Source organism: Argopecten irradians, chromosome 5, assembly GCF_041381155.1.
Source record: "Argopecten irradians isolate NY chromosome 5, Ai_NY, whole genome shotgun sequence".
Lineage (NCBI taxonomy): Eukaryota > Metazoa > Mollusca > Bivalvia > Pectinida > Pectinidae > Argopecten > Argopecten irradians.
The window spans coordinates 8,202,280-8,218,063 of record NC_091138.1 but is presented as its reverse complement, the minus strand read 5'-3'; the positions used below and the strand labels follow the sequence as shown (position 1 = coordinate 8,218,063).

Sequence of the window (15,784 nt, the reverse complement as noted above, 5' to 3'; positions counted from 1 at the left end):
ACCCTTACACCGGATGGCACCTAAAACTACATTACCGCTAACCTGATCTTACATAACGCCCGTCACTGATAGACATTATATATACATCTCCTTAATGGTAGTTTGCTTTTTTTTTCTTTTTTTTTGTAGAAAAAAATGTAGCACATTTCTCTTAGTTAGAGATTTATATTGTAAATTAAAAAAAAAATGAAATAAAAAAGGATCCTGAAATTTATAGATATACAATTGTGTACAGGATTGTGATAGTGTGTACCACAAGTCTTATCTCTACAGACAACATGACATTGGTGTACACAAGGGCAATGGAGATAGTTTGGACCCTTACCTATTATGGAGTCTTTGGGATTTTACAGGTAAATATCTTCATCAATGCATTGTTCTCCCGGTTCCTTACACAAATACATGTAGAATTAAATTTCTATCTGACGGGACTGTATTGTTATGATACTAATTCGAATGAGCTGTTATTGCATCATAGTTCAATAGCATTTTTCTCTCATCTTAAAATGAAATTTCATACTTCTGGATCATAAATATAAGCGCCATATGAACGTCTATATTTATTGTGTGTTTTGTATTAATATAAGATAACACAGACCTAATCAATGTTAAATTGTATGTTTTTCCTCTTTGTTTATAATTAACGGTTCCTGATTGTGATTAACAGGTTGTAGATGTGGAAGGTGGAGGTATCGGCCATGTACGACTTACAACCTACCCCACACCACAACGTCATACTACAGCCTCAGTCGTCTTCTGTGTTGGAGGGATTGAACCAACCTCACGGTAGATTTGCTACTTTATTAATTTGATGGACTAGATCCCAGAACTAATGATAATGTACCACTTAGTAGATATATGCAACATTACAACAGACGAAATTGTGACATGCTTTATCAGTTATCTGGTTCATAATAGATATGCACGAGTGAACTCAATACGAAAACATAAATAGATACTATCAAAGCGTAAATTAATAAATTATGACGCACCAGTACGTTTTATGAACATTTTTTACGGTGATAAATAATTATCAGTATTGCTACAGAATCAAAAACACATAGAGGAGCATCAGGCAAAAATAATAGTAAATATCCCCGACCCAGAGCAATAAATATCGTGATTATTGCCAGTACGATACAGAATTATTTATTGAATGTTACCATCGTGTATAAAACCGAATCTGATGTAATTTTGAAAAAGAGTTATCAAATTTTGTATAAATTGTGAACATATATCTGGATTGTCAGTTAAGGCTCTTGTCTACATTATGAAATGACGATTATATATCTTACCATCATAATGTGCCTTTTTTAGAATACATGTATAGATGACACCATAACAACAGTAAGGGATTTTGATACGGTTTGTTGATTTCTACATTAAGTTTTTATTAGACGCTACTGACAACGTGTTGTGTTTTATATTGAGTGTTTTGGCGCTGATGTTAACATGTTGATATGTTTATGTTTGTTGCGTAGGTAGATTCTGATGCTGACATGCTTACTGTTTTATATTAGGTCTCTGGGTCGTTATATACGGGTCGTTTGTTAGACGCTAAAGCTGATGTGTTGACATTTATATATAAAGATCTAAAAAAAATATGAATTAGACGTTCATACTTGATATTGACTGGTTGTATCAGGTCTCCATTCAGACATACCTTTGAGTTGCTGAATTTTGTTGAGATTTATATCAGATCTTTATTTTAAATTATTTGTGAGACGCAGATGCTCTATTGCTGGCGTATGTTTCAGATGCCTTTACGGCAAACAGACATTAGATACAGCTGGATATCCCGGCAAACAGACATTGAATAGAGTTGGCTATCCTGACAGAGAAAATGGAGAGTGGCATATGACTGGAACTATCCAATTTCATTTTAAATCATTGTCGGTAGATAATCCTATTATTTTATTACATATATGTACAATTAGTCAATAACGTTGAGTCACTATGGGTGTTTTCTACCACAATACATCGTGTTATTCTACTCCCATGCCATGGTATGAATGTAAAGCTCGAGTCTTTTGTAACTTTTATAAAATAACTCTCTCTTGTGAAAAAAATTCCATATCCAACAACCATTCGTTGTGTCACCTCTATTTATATATTTTGTTAGATCACATTGACGAAAAATTTGCTGGAATATTATGTCTGGAATTAAATTTCATAAAAGTAGTTTTGGTCAACGGAAACAAGATTTATTATGGTATTCAGACAGGCTTGGTAGTGACTGTTGGTGACGTTGACAATCCGGGTGAGGAATTCTCAAACTCTATCATTTTGAATGGACGACCAGACTCCATGGCCGCTCCGAGGATGGTGACCGCGACACTACAGCGAACTAAGTACGTCTCTTTGTTAGATTTGTTTCAGTTTCCTTATCGAAAATAGGATAGGGGGGATGTGTAGGAATTTAATAAATAATGGGATAACCTTTAGATGTTGGAGAAGTTTAACAGTATTATATTGATGCAAGGTATATAAATGATATGCTCAGATAGTAATATAATCAAGGAAATAGAGACACTAAAGCCTACCGCTTGTAACCACACAATGAAAATCATAATCATGGTCAAGTAGTTTTTTAAATGCTGATATAGTATACACTGTGATCAAATGGCATATCTGAGTCATGATTTCAACGATATAATAATAAACGGGTAACGTCATTGTCTGTATTGTGACTTTTTGATTTGATTTGATTTTTTTCTATTGTTTCTGTGCCGTATAATTTACTTAAATAAGATATAAAAAACCAATGAATGTCGTATTCATACAAATAATGAAACAATGGTTGTGAAATGTGCATTAATGCTCGAAATATAGACGAATTATCCGGATAAAAAGTGTCTCTTTTAATAATTATAACACTTTTATGAGTATAATTTGGATTGGGTTATACTATGGTTTAGTTTCTATGTCCATTTACAGCCTCACTCTGTGGTACTCGCTGGTTTGTGATGACTACTACTACGGAGAGAATTGTGACATCTATTGTCGCCCAGTGACCTCTTGGTTTGACTGTGACAGAAATGGACAACGTATATGTCTGTCTGGCAAGTTCTATTTCTGTTAATGAAAAATGAATGTATGTTAGATATATGACAGAAAATGTTAGAGTAACAGAAGAAAGCAAAGGGAGCTATACAACAACCAATATGTTTTTTGTAACAACACATTTATAATTTTACTCTTGGCCATAGTATAAGGGCTTAGTAGCAAAATTATTTTGAGCTTTTTGAATTCATAATTAATTGGAATAATTGCTAAATTATTTTCATATAATGAATTATTAATGCTGACAATTAAATTAACGGAGAATACATTAAGATGAAAAAAATCATTTATGAGAGCTGTCTCGAAGCAGCTTTTCGGAGCCCCCTCTACAAGTATGGATTACTTGTAGAGTGAGATCCGAAAGGCTGCTTCGAGACAGCTCTCATAAATGATACAGGGGAACTGAGTAAACAATGGATTCCAAAATACAATTTTTTCACATCTTCACTCGCAACATCGAACAAACTGGGAATGAATTCATACGAGTTATCTTTCCTTGTTTTGAACTATATTCCCCTTCGTAAATTTAACCATTCGGAACATCTCGAACGGCTTATATATAGAGGTATTTTAGATTTGTGTTGCACGCGTATATTGTCAGTTTATTTTCAGTTTTTAGATTAGAATGAAGACACGTGTGTCGATGCTTTACAGGGCTCAGTGCTGGTATCTTTGCAAAGCAAGCAAATAGATATCCACTTTCTTGTTTCCTTGGATACGGCACAGTCATAACAAAGGGATATTTCAGAAACTGTTTTTTCGGAATCTCATTTACATGTTTTGTAACCTTTTGATGCTACTTTTGTAATGGTCATCAGGATGGACTGGTGACATATGTGAAATCAGAGACGATACCTGTGGTACGAATCCGTGTCGCCACGGCGGAACATGCGCAAACATACCCCATAACCATCATGTCTGTTTTTGTACACCGGACTGGACAGGTAAATGGTTTAGCATAATTTACATTTTGTCATAATCATTCAAAGTCCGATATGATTTAAAACTTAATTATGTTAAATCAAAAATGGTTCCATAAACGTGTCAGTTTTATGCTGTTTTAAGGACGAACTGCAAAAGTATGTGAATATTTGAATATTTATTTTTAAAACGCTTGCATTTCAGGACAGAACTGTAAAACACCAGTCCAGCCGTATCCCTGGTGATGTCTGGAAGTTAATGGTGATGCCACCAAAGCAACTAGCTTTTTGGAAACATAGTATTAAAACAATTCTTCTTGTTTGTGTTATCATTTCCATATGTAGTGTTAACGCATGTGTAACTAAAACAATTCTGTGTTTACATCAATCGCATAGATACAGTTTGGTTTGGGTTATATATTTACGTCCTATTAACTCATGGTCATGTAAGGACGACCTCCAATGTATCACGTTATCATATTCTTAAAAATTTGATTTACTAGAATGACATATTTTCCGATTTTGACCGCATGTCGCAAAGAACAGTAATTCAATAAACTATGTCTTTCAAGTTTTCAGCTTAAAAATTAGTTTCCTTAACAGATATTAAGTTAAAACGTTAAAGATGCAAAACATCTGACGAATGGTATTTTTGTCTCTAGTAAAAAACATTAGCAGACTTGAGCTTTTTATTTTACTGCAAGATAAAAAATATCAAAAATAATAAATTGCGTTCCGGAAAACATGGCACTCCATGGCACTGTAACCTATATGGAATTAAGTACTGATTGCGCATGCACCAAAAGCAAAATAAATTATGCATATGCACTTTTAAGTTAATTATTCACAAATATACACGTTCAGACACTTAAACATCAGCTGATATGATCTAATGATATGCTCTTTCGGCTCTAGAGCCTCTTTAAAACATTGATGGGTCATATTTATTTATGACTAGTTACACAGAAACAAAAATATCATAATGAACGAAATCAATGACGAATTATTTGATAAATAGCATTTCCAATCATACATATTTGTCAACATTTGAAGCAAAATTGACACACAGAATTCAGGTAATAGTTAGCAGTCATTTTGATCTATCAGAATTACTTTTCTTCGTTTTATTGCGTAACTGACGGAGTAAATGAAAGGGAAGTAATTCTAATAATCAGAGTGGTTAGCAAGGGAAGTGAACAGATTGTCCTACATTATGCTGCATTTCACAATATAAATATAATTATTATGTACTTGGAACTACAAATCCAATAGTATTTTAAGCTTTAATATGGTCGACATAAAATAAATTTTGTTTTTCTCAAATAGAAATTAAACGACTTTGCAAGTTCATTTTATCAGCTCTGATAAGCTATGATAAGTGTTTTTGCTTGGATAACGTTGTTGTACTATACATAGGTTTTGAAAATAAAAAAAGTCCCCGAACTCCTTTCCCTGTTTTATTCAATCAATGTACATTGTAATACACTTTTTTGCCATAACTGGACTTTTGCCATATGTAGGTACACATCAATGTTTGTAAGGTTGATATTTCTCCCAGTGGCCGATGTGAACTAGCTTTGATTGATGGGTCTATAACATATGATAAAAACATGTCCACATTCAGAAGGAGACTTTATTGGTTTGTCATCTTTGAATAACAAGATAAGTGCGCCTTTGTCAGTGAGATACGAAGTAATAAGTGATAGAGGCACTTCACACATTGCTATCGAGAGACCACTTGATGAAATTGGACCATGGTCTCTAGGGATTAGTACTTGTGTAGCGAAAACAGGTACTAGGGACTGGAGCTCCTACAAGATGACGCCGCCCGTCAGCTGCTGTCTTGTCCTGATGCTACTGGGCTGGATACAGCAGGTAGGCCTAACGGCTATGATTACATTTTATCTCCGTCTAAATTCTGTAATTATCTTATAATTATCAATTTTCATATTTTCATTATCACAAATAATAGACAACAACATATATTATACAGGTATTTTCACTTTAATAACTAAACTGGATGTTGTTAAGCAAAGTCCCATTCTATATGTTTGTTAAGATTAAAAAGCTATCGTGTTTGACGTTGAGGTATAATGCCCAGTTGCACAATATATGATTGGTTTTATAACTTGATTAATTAAAATATTTTTCTATTTGCACCATACCTATAAAATATCTGTCTTTCGCATTTCATATAGGTTTTGTTTATAAAGATTTGCCAAACATCATTTTATCATTTTTGAACATTGTAGTTCAAATGTGATTTACCTTATAATAATCTGAACAAGTGGTCCCAAAAGAGATAGTAACTGGTGCCAAAACAACCCGAGCTATTGTGGATAAATATTTTTTGCTTGCTTTGACAAAGATTATTGCTAACTATGTCTCGAATTTAACATTTGTACAGACATGTGCCGGAGGTACCGTCACTATCCGCTTTGTGTCCTACGCCAACCCCACACACAAAGATGAACAAGGCCAGTGCTGCGAAAGTCTTAGTTCATCTGGGTGTGGTGCCAACGAGTGCGACCCATTCTTCAAAATATGTGTGGGAGCACCAGGGAGACCGGGGTTAGTATGACTTCCATGACTGATACTTCCCATAGTAGTCGGACTGTGGCATATATACTGTAAATCAACTTAGTTTGGCGTATTTCGAGGGGGATTTGAATTTAAAAAAATAAGTAGTAAATACGTCGTCCCAAAACTGTTTCAATCAATAGAACTTTTGAACATTTATGACTTAAGCCGTTATGCATGAAAACGGGAACTGTAGTAGGTTGTTACACAATTCATTTTCCATATTCCATATTTTACGAATAAAACGCAATTATAAAATCAGAAAAAAACATTACATTTGATCACAGAAATTATGAAAAGGTAATGTAATAGGTTTTTTTTCTCCCAGGTGTAAAGTTATGACGTTAATTTAGTTTACAGACTGAACAGAACTGCATTATATTCTATTGATTTTCTCAAGGTGTGATTTCGGCCAGGTGAAAACGGAAGTCCACGACAATACAGATACTGTCCACTTCGGGAATGTTATCAGAAGTATGGCGAATCCTATTGTGAAGTCCTTCAATAGCTGGGGCGTAAGTGTCGACTAGTGTGCATGTTACATGTTACATCTATATTGATTTACTGTATGTAATGCCATGTTTCTGAACCATTACTGATCATGCTTTAACACAATAGAAATGAATAACCTTTTATGTTACCTTTATACACAAATTAATACCTTTCAGTTTACGATTGTCTGTAAAGGTACAAAGGTTAATGTCTCATATTTTTGTTGAAAGCGTAGAAGAGACGAATTAGCGTAAAATATGTTTTAACAATAAGAAATGTTAGTTTTATAATTCCATATTAAGTCAATTCCTAATACCATATTATCCTTTTGTTTATAGTGACAAAATAGCTCGATTAACTTAATAAAAAAAAGCTCCGAACATTCGAATATATAAGCTACAAGTTCAACGTAATCCAGTCAAGGGAAAAACAAAACATAAAAAACGGAATAAATGGATATTTTCATCTGTGAAGGCCTCTGGTCTAGTTATCACTATACTATATTATATAGTAGATATTTCTGGTTTATTGATGAATACCAGTAGTAAACCATCGAGTGAGGTAGGACACGGGTGAAAGATCAAAAAATAATCATGTGGCCCTAACGGACGACATTCAATTTATCTGTCACCCAAATTGTATTCATATTGACTATACTACAATTTGGTAACTGTTTATTGCTTAAATGTTCCACGTAAAACCTTATATTTCTCTGTAAGAAACTGTATTATTTATATATCAATGTTATAGCAGTCTGGGATACATGTCAGGGTGGACGTCCTTGACAGAGATGCCGGCACTTTTTCTGGTGGTGACGATCTGATCGGAACAATAAATTATGACATAACAGGACCTGTCGATCAAAATGGAACGTTACCACAACAGACGAGCAGGATGATACAGGGAGGGGCAGCTGTGTGAGTACAATAGAGTATGGAATATTGGAGTAGTTAGATAATAACAATAGGCACGGGAATACCTGAGTGAAAGTTTTAATGCAAATGAGAATAACAATAATTATTAGATTGGGGAAATAATAGTAATTGGATTGGAGAAATGAAAGACAAAAGGACAATTTTCTATTATGTAGACGTTGGATGGTATTTGATGTTTCGGATAAATCGAGCGGAAATAATTGTTATGACATCAGACATCTTAATGACCCGTGTTTATATTACAGAATCGTCATTGAATACAGCGTTGTTTGTGATGCTAATTACTATGGTGACTGTTCCGAGTACTGCCGACCTGTCTCACCGAGGTACCACTGCAGCAGTGCAGGACAGAAGATATGTTTATCGGGTATATAAATAATCTTAATTCACATGTTACAAATGTAACACATAACATCGATCAAAAATACAAAATGATGGATACACTTCTCTCCACAGTTTAATACTTTGAGCTTGCAAGTATAGCCATGAGAGCTTGTTCTGTCATCCCCTTGCAATCGACTACCTGTCGTAGGAGCGGGGTCCAAATGAGAGCTCTGTTGTAATTTGTCGGTACACCTTACTCCAGTCGACATCTCAATATAGACTCTACAGACACATATATTCAATGATAATGTTGTCGCAGGGCATCATGTCAAAAACAAAAACTTATGCAGCCCTAAATCATGTTGTTTCATCTGCTTAAATAGTGTAATTATGGTTTTTTAACAAAATCTATATATGTAATCCTGTAAATCGTATTTCAAAAACGCCAACCATTTAACCAAAAATATATAAGTGTTAAATGTCATATATGATTATGGAATGGACTCCTCATATTGGTAATTATTAACCTAATGATTTTGTTGGAAATCTCCTAAGGTTGGTTTGCAGTGAAATACTAATAGCTTTAAAAGGCTTTCCACTCAGGGTTTTTCATGGCTCTACTTGTATATATTATTGATATGGTACTGTTTAGCAGAGTTGTTTTTTATTCCTTTTGATTGTTTGATATTGTATTTACTATTTATGAATGCCCTATAGCCTATCCATCCCGGATATAGAGGATCTTACATTATTGACTATGTGATATGGAATTTATCACAGGAGTTCAATAATTTGCTATGCCACGAGCCTTTATATCAAATTATTTAACAAGTTTGATAAATTTCATATCACATAGTCACGAGTGTAAAATTCAATTTATCACATAACTTTATTAATAGAAATGTAAGCAAAACTTTAAATTTCGTCTCTATATAAAACAGTAGAAATCCGGCTCGGATGTGACGTTTCCGTCTACTGAAACAATCATGCGACGTCATACAGTTATTAGCAAGTCAAATCTACATGTGGCGTCATACAAGTGTTATTACACACGTGTCTTACGATATTTATGGCATGACCGTATGACATGGCTGGACGGGCCAGTAATGTGATAAAACTGTGTACTTTAAAATTTTGCGAGCTTTATAACATCCTCGTTTTTATTTTACTTTTGCGTGCCTACGTGCAATACATCTTCGATACTCTGGGGGATATACTCTCATTATCGCTATAACGACAGTAATTGGTAACTCTATAGATTGGCAGAAATTGGTATCTCTATTAATTGACAGTAATTAGTAACTATATAGATTGGCAGTAATTGGTATCTCTATTGATTGACAGTAATTAGTAACTATATAGATTGGCAGTAATTGGTATCTCTATTTATTGACAGTAATTAGTCACTATATAGCTAGATTGACAGTTATTGGTAACTATATAGATTGACAGTTATTGGTAACTATATAGATTGACAGTAATAGGTAACTGACATTAATTGGTTGTTTTATAAATTGACAGTAATTAGTAACTATATAGATTGACAGTAATAGGTAACTATATAGATTGACAGTAATAGGTAACTATATAGATTGGCAGTAATTGAGAACTTTATAGATTGACAGTTATTGGTAACTGTATAGACTGGCATTAATTGGTTGTTTTATAAATTGACAGTTAATAGTTAATTAGTAACTATATAGATTGACAGTAATAGGTAACTGTATAGACTGGCATTAATTGGTTGTTTTATAAATTGACAGTTAATAGTTAATTAGTAACTATATAGATTGACAGTAATTGGTAACATTTTAGATTGACAATAATTGGTAACTCTATAGATTTACAATAATTGGTAACTATATAGATTATTATCTACCATATTACTACCCAAGGATAACATATATCATGAATATTTTTTATAAAACGATCGTCATGAAAATGTTTCTGTTCGTGGTGATTGTCGTTTTGTTATCTTTGATCTAGAACTACTGCCAAATGATTTTGAAGGTTTAAAGGTTTGGCGTATCGCTGATGATCGAGGCCAGACGAGACAAATTACGTATCATGAGTGGCAGCATGTGCAAGCCTACTTGAGGCGATATACCATGGAATCAATTTGACGTAAACATGTGTAGAAGCCGTTTTTTATTTTTAGCCAGACAAAGAAAATATAGATATCGATACAGTATTTCAAACAATATAGCTGTCTGATTTGTTCTCCTAAGACATATATCTGGCAGCATGTCTAATTTTGGTATCAGTGTTTTTTTTAATATCCATGAACAACCTGGGTAATTACCAGGCTCGTATGCATAAAAATTCTTAGCTAAGATTTGACTTAAGCAGATTAAACCAATTTCTTAAAATGCCACTGAATTTCAGATGATTTAATTCCAGAAAACTGTTAAAATTTACCTTCATATTTTGATTATAAATACTTCAATATTAAATCCAATTAAGAAAATACTGAAGTATCTGCTAAGATTTTTTATGCATACGAGCCCACCAGAGCCAGTGAAACCTGGCCTCGCCTTATACATGTATCAGGTGTGTGATGCTGCCGCACGTTGCATGTCTACGTGCAATACATCTTCTATACTCCAGGGGGGATATACTCTCATTATCGCTATAACGACAGTCATTGGTAACTATATAGATTAACTAGATTAAATTATTATAGATAGCGCACGTTGTAGACACGATACGTTTATAACAACCATTCCAATTCTAATGTAATGGAACATCAACCATTCCACTCCGTTTATCAGATCTGAATAAAGTCAACATTGATTAAATATGTATCATAATTGTACCATGATTCAAATATCTAACGTATTTCTAAATACCTTTTATGTCACAATTTTCCATTTGAAATGATATCGCATCACTTAAAAGCTATAAAGCTTAATATCTACTATTTTATCTTGTTTACGTATCGTTTCACTCTCTGGTCTTGACTGAATGATAGAGCTGTAATAACCATGCATTTGACAATATGCAAGACAATTGTATGATAATATAATTTCATAATGATTAAAATCCTCTTCATATTCTACGTCAAGTGTATAAATAACACTTTTATCAATATACCAGTCATACTTTTTAAAATGTTATTTGAATAGGATGGGTTGGACCCCAGTGCGATAATCGGGTGAGCCCGTGTGCGAAGAATCCCTGCCGAAATGGCGGCTCCTGTACTGACGTGCCCACTAACGACTTCCGGTGTACCTGTTTACGGGGATGGACAGGTAGTGTGACATTGATTTCATTGGTTTAGCTAGATCTGTAACTTATTCCTGAACACTGAATAAAATTTGTCCTTTTAAATTAAGTTATTAATGATGGAGGGCTGAATTTGGTTGCGAGTTCCTAGTTTCTATTTCGTTTATTAAACAGAAATAGAAACCAGACCTGAGTTCCGTTTAACTTAAACAAAACTAGGAACCGAGCCAGAGTTCCGTTTAACTTGATAACTTCAGCACTCCAATATAGATATCTCTAGCTATTTCAATATTCCTGTTGAAAGTGTTTTATGTAAAAGTAGTACACAATCCTATTGGTCAATCACAATTATTGTAATATATCCAGCGACGTCATTTTACCATTATCAGTCAGATGATAACATGGCTTTTTAGCCAATAAAAACGTTTGTTACATCCAACTTTGAAATTTTATGTACGGTATTGATAAATGATTTATATATGTCGATATAGCGAATAGTCAGATAGAACATTGTTACACATCATATGACCTATAGTTTCTGACATAATTAATGTTCTACGTTAACACAGTAGATGAAATGTAGTATCATAACAAGAAATATTATTATTGTTAGTCTTTATCGATATATCCTTCGCCAAAACCCCATCGTTTGTCGCAAATGATAGTACGGAATCTCGTGGGTTTCAGACGATGCCATATTTTGTTGTAAACAAAACGTTAAAAAAATGTCGTAAATGGATCATGCCGGGGTATATAGACTATGATACATGTTAACATAAATAGTTACCGGTGTTTTAGGAAAGCAATGTGAGGCGTTTATACTGCCTCAGAATTCGAACACAACACCAAAGCCATCAACGTCGATGACATCACCGAGTCATACTACTTTGACGTCAACATCGCCATCACCAACACAGAAACCAGTAACGTCAACATCACAGGGATCAATGATGTATACGACATTAAAGAGGATGACAACATCAACTCAAAAAATGGGGACACCACAGGGGTCAATATCATTTGCAACACAGAATGGGTCGACGTCAATAACACCAATCGTTGGCATTGTAACAACACAAAATGCCGTCATTTCAACAACAGACGAAATCCTGACGTCATCAGCTCAGCATAGTATCTCCAGCAGCCAATCACAGGAGAGAACAACAGTCACAGCTATAGCCAGTACTGATAGTACTACTGATATGTTATCGACATTACATGAGACTACGTCACACCAAAACATCGCATCCTGTCAGATAAATGTAGCAGCCAATGTTATAAATGGTAAGATGTTTTTACAGTCTGGCTAAAAGTAAATGTGTCGTGGCCATGCTACTGTTTGTTTGGTTTGGTTTGTACGATAACCTTTGACAAGTATTAATCATTACAAGGATACCTTACATGATATTGATATATTCCTTAACAGAGTTATTTTCATTTGATGTGTATCTGACAATCTCACTCAATTAGAAGATGAAACGATGAACATTTATTTGCTGATTTTTTTTTTTTACATTTTGTTTATGAATTTTATTTATATTGTCCTTTACAGAATTGGCATTGTACTTGCAAACTGAAATTAATATTAAGAGGTCTAGACTTGTTACGATATGTAAAAACATGAAAGAGAGAGAAAAAAAAGACTGTGATTAAATAAATCATTTATCTTCGCATTCTAGACATCTAACTGATGCTTAAACAACATACATTTTATCTCTTAAAGTTTCGACATCTAATTACAATTTTGTGTCAGCCTACACATAAAAGATATCTGTAGACCAAGTTCTAGCTTCACTAAATCCTTACTAATAAATATTTTAGGATCTGCTTCTTGAGAAACCTTGTAAGTCGTTTTTCTTTGTTATGTAAATGTTTTGTTTCAGTTATATATTTTGTATATATTTCTGGTATTGTTACATTGGTTATCACTGACTGGTAGAATGCTATCACTGTTTAGCTAGTTATTGTTCTTTAAGTGTGATATCACCTATATTACAGTGACAAACGTGACCCAGATACAGGTCAGTGGATTTAATCAACTTCGATTGAATGCCCTTGATGTTATACGGATACTGGAAGAAAAGGCGAAAGCTGTTCTTCTGCGTACTGTATCAGTCAATGATACTGTGTAAGATATGAACATTATCTTCCCTTACTGATCAGCGCGCATTGTCTCGAATGATACACTTTAAAATATCACTATTAATTAAAATAAATAGATCAAAATTAAAATACACAATCAGAAACATTTAACATAAGAGCGTAGTTAAGTAGTATTAGTAGTCGAAAAAAGATAATTTTGGTTGTACTCGTAGTATGTCTTTCTCTGCACTAAAAAGGTTAGTAAAACTTGTGTTGTTGAAGAATTATAATATTAAGAACATACGGTTATTGCGGTTTTTTAAAGTCAATCATATATTATGACATATTCATATTTATATATATATATACATTAACATGCATCGACAAAACAACGTTATATATAATTTCAATTCACTTATAGAAATAGAGGCGTCTAGTTTTGAATATTTGATATCAACATGGGTATAGATATTTTAAATGATAGTCGTGCTATCTGGTTATTTGCAGTATGGTATTTGAAATGGAGGCCATCGATAACACTTCTTCAACACCTTCCTCTCTTTTTCCCAATATCCAGAACGAACTGTGTCAAATACAAACACAGGTAGGATATTTTCTCGCCCTAGTATGAAATCACGACTTCCATTATCTAGTACAGCAATTTTGTGGTGTGGATATGAATTACGAGATATATGGCTTTTAACAGATTAATATTGTACAAACTAAGGTGAAAAGCTGGAAGTCGACAAAAGAGTTCAATAGATTTCCTAACACGAATTCGTTACGTCAATACATCTATTACATCGGACTAATATACTAGTTTTTTTCCAATTAATTTGTTCAAACAATGTAATCTCAAAAGGTAAGGCTTCTCAGACTTCTCAAGCATAACTCTCTTATTACATGTACATGTATATATCTTTGCCCTTGTGTGTTTTCTGGTAGACTCCTCCAGGCTCTAGTGATGGACGGAGCAGCAGTAATGGTAGCGAGGAGAGCTCCAGTAACACGGGGCCTGTGATTGGCGGAGTCCTGGGAACACTGGTTCTTGTCGCCATTTGTGGCATTGTGGCATTCTTCTTATACAGGTACAATTAACTTAGACTGAGTTTAACAATAAATGGGCGGCATTGTGGCATTCTTCTTATACAGGTACAATTAACTTAGATTGATTTACCAATAAATGTCCGTCTCGTGTAAATTCTTCTTGGCTAAACTTACTATAAATGAAGTACGATGTTGTTTTGCTGCTTTGTACCGGTATTTCTAAATAATTGGGAATACACTAAAATAGTATTTATTTTGTCTTGATTTAGGTGGAAGAAGGGGAAAAGGTCTCAAGTTATGGACAACAGTAAGGACAATATTCTACAATCATCGAGTGACGTTCATAATGAGATCATTTCCGGGAACATGAACACGTCTCTCCCACCAGTGTCTACACAGGTCATATAACTTCCGGTTAAACAAGCAATATCGCCTCGATTTGAGATCTGGGAGGCTGGTCATTATAGACGTATAAGCACCAACATTAAGGTATTATGTGAATATAAACCTTTCAGACGGATGATGCAATAATGAATTGGAGTACATCAGTGATGCTTCATAATTTAAATACTGATGTAGAGATATGAACAGATATAAATCAATCGCTCAAAGAGTGGATGGAAACGTACAAATGACATACAATTGTATATATTACCAATACTCCGATAGATAGCTACATCAACGTAATATAATACAAATCTGAAGAAGTTGTCGAAAAAATAGCTTCTCCTATTCAATGACAACGATTTAGCGCTATATGATTTGCCACTTATCTTCAATGATGTTGTCTTCATAACGAAGCTTTTTTGTTTTTAATGAATACTAAACGATTTGCATCTCAGCATTAGATGAGTCATAGTTTCTTATAGATGTGGGTTGTAAGCGACTTGCTTCTGATAAAACATCTTCACGATACGGTATCACATTATCATATAAGTAGAGCGACAATAAGTAATTTGTATTAATGATTAATGATAAGTTTGTAAACATTTCATTGAGATTCCCCGAATATTTATCATGATTTACATGCTTAAGGAGAAGGTGCTCCTCCACATTTGATGTTGTTATATATTTATCATTCTGTTGGAAATGCAATAAAACAAATCAAAACATGTA

The 15,784-nt window shown here is 33.8% G+C and overlaps 2 protein-coding genes across 3 annotated transcripts; both read left to right on the top strand.

The window, feature by feature from the left end:
- Positions 1–278: 278 nt before the first annotated feature.
- LOC138324247 (delta-like protein B) lies at positions 279–4,295 on the top strand. The gene is made up of 7 exons (XM_069269324.1): positions 279–353; positions 668–786; positions 1,758–1,896; positions 2,221–2,351; positions 2,938–3,062; positions 3,882–4,007; positions 4,189–4,295. The coding sequence occupies exons 1-7, from the start codon at positions 279–281 to the stop codon at positions 4,227–4,229; spliced, it is 756 nt and encodes a 251-aa protein (XP_069125425.1). The 3' UTR covers positions 4,230–4,295.
- Positions 4,296–4,440: 145 nt separating this feature from the next.
- LOC138322775 (uncharacterized) lies at positions 4,441–15,782 on the top strand. 2 transcript variants are annotated; one of them, XM_069266866.1, is made up of 11 exons: positions 4,441–5,858; positions 6,391–6,554; positions 6,964–7,078; positions 7,809–7,972; positions 8,236–8,357; positions 11,440–11,565; positions 12,338–12,823; positions 13,538–13,667; positions 14,129–14,225; positions 14,567–14,709; positions 14,938–15,782. In XM_069266866.1, the coding sequence occupies exons 1-11, from the start codon at positions 5,583–5,585 to the stop codon at positions 15,074–15,076; spliced, it is 1,962 nt and encodes a 653-aa protein (XP_069122967.1). In that variant the 5' UTR covers positions 4,441–5,582; the 3' UTR covers positions 15,077–15,782. The 2 variants fall into 2 exon arrangements, with proteins under 2 accessions (XP_069122967.1, XP_069122966.1); XM_069266865.1 differs by having other exon boundaries at positions 7,806–7,972.
- Positions 15,783–15,784: the final 2 nt, after the last annotated feature.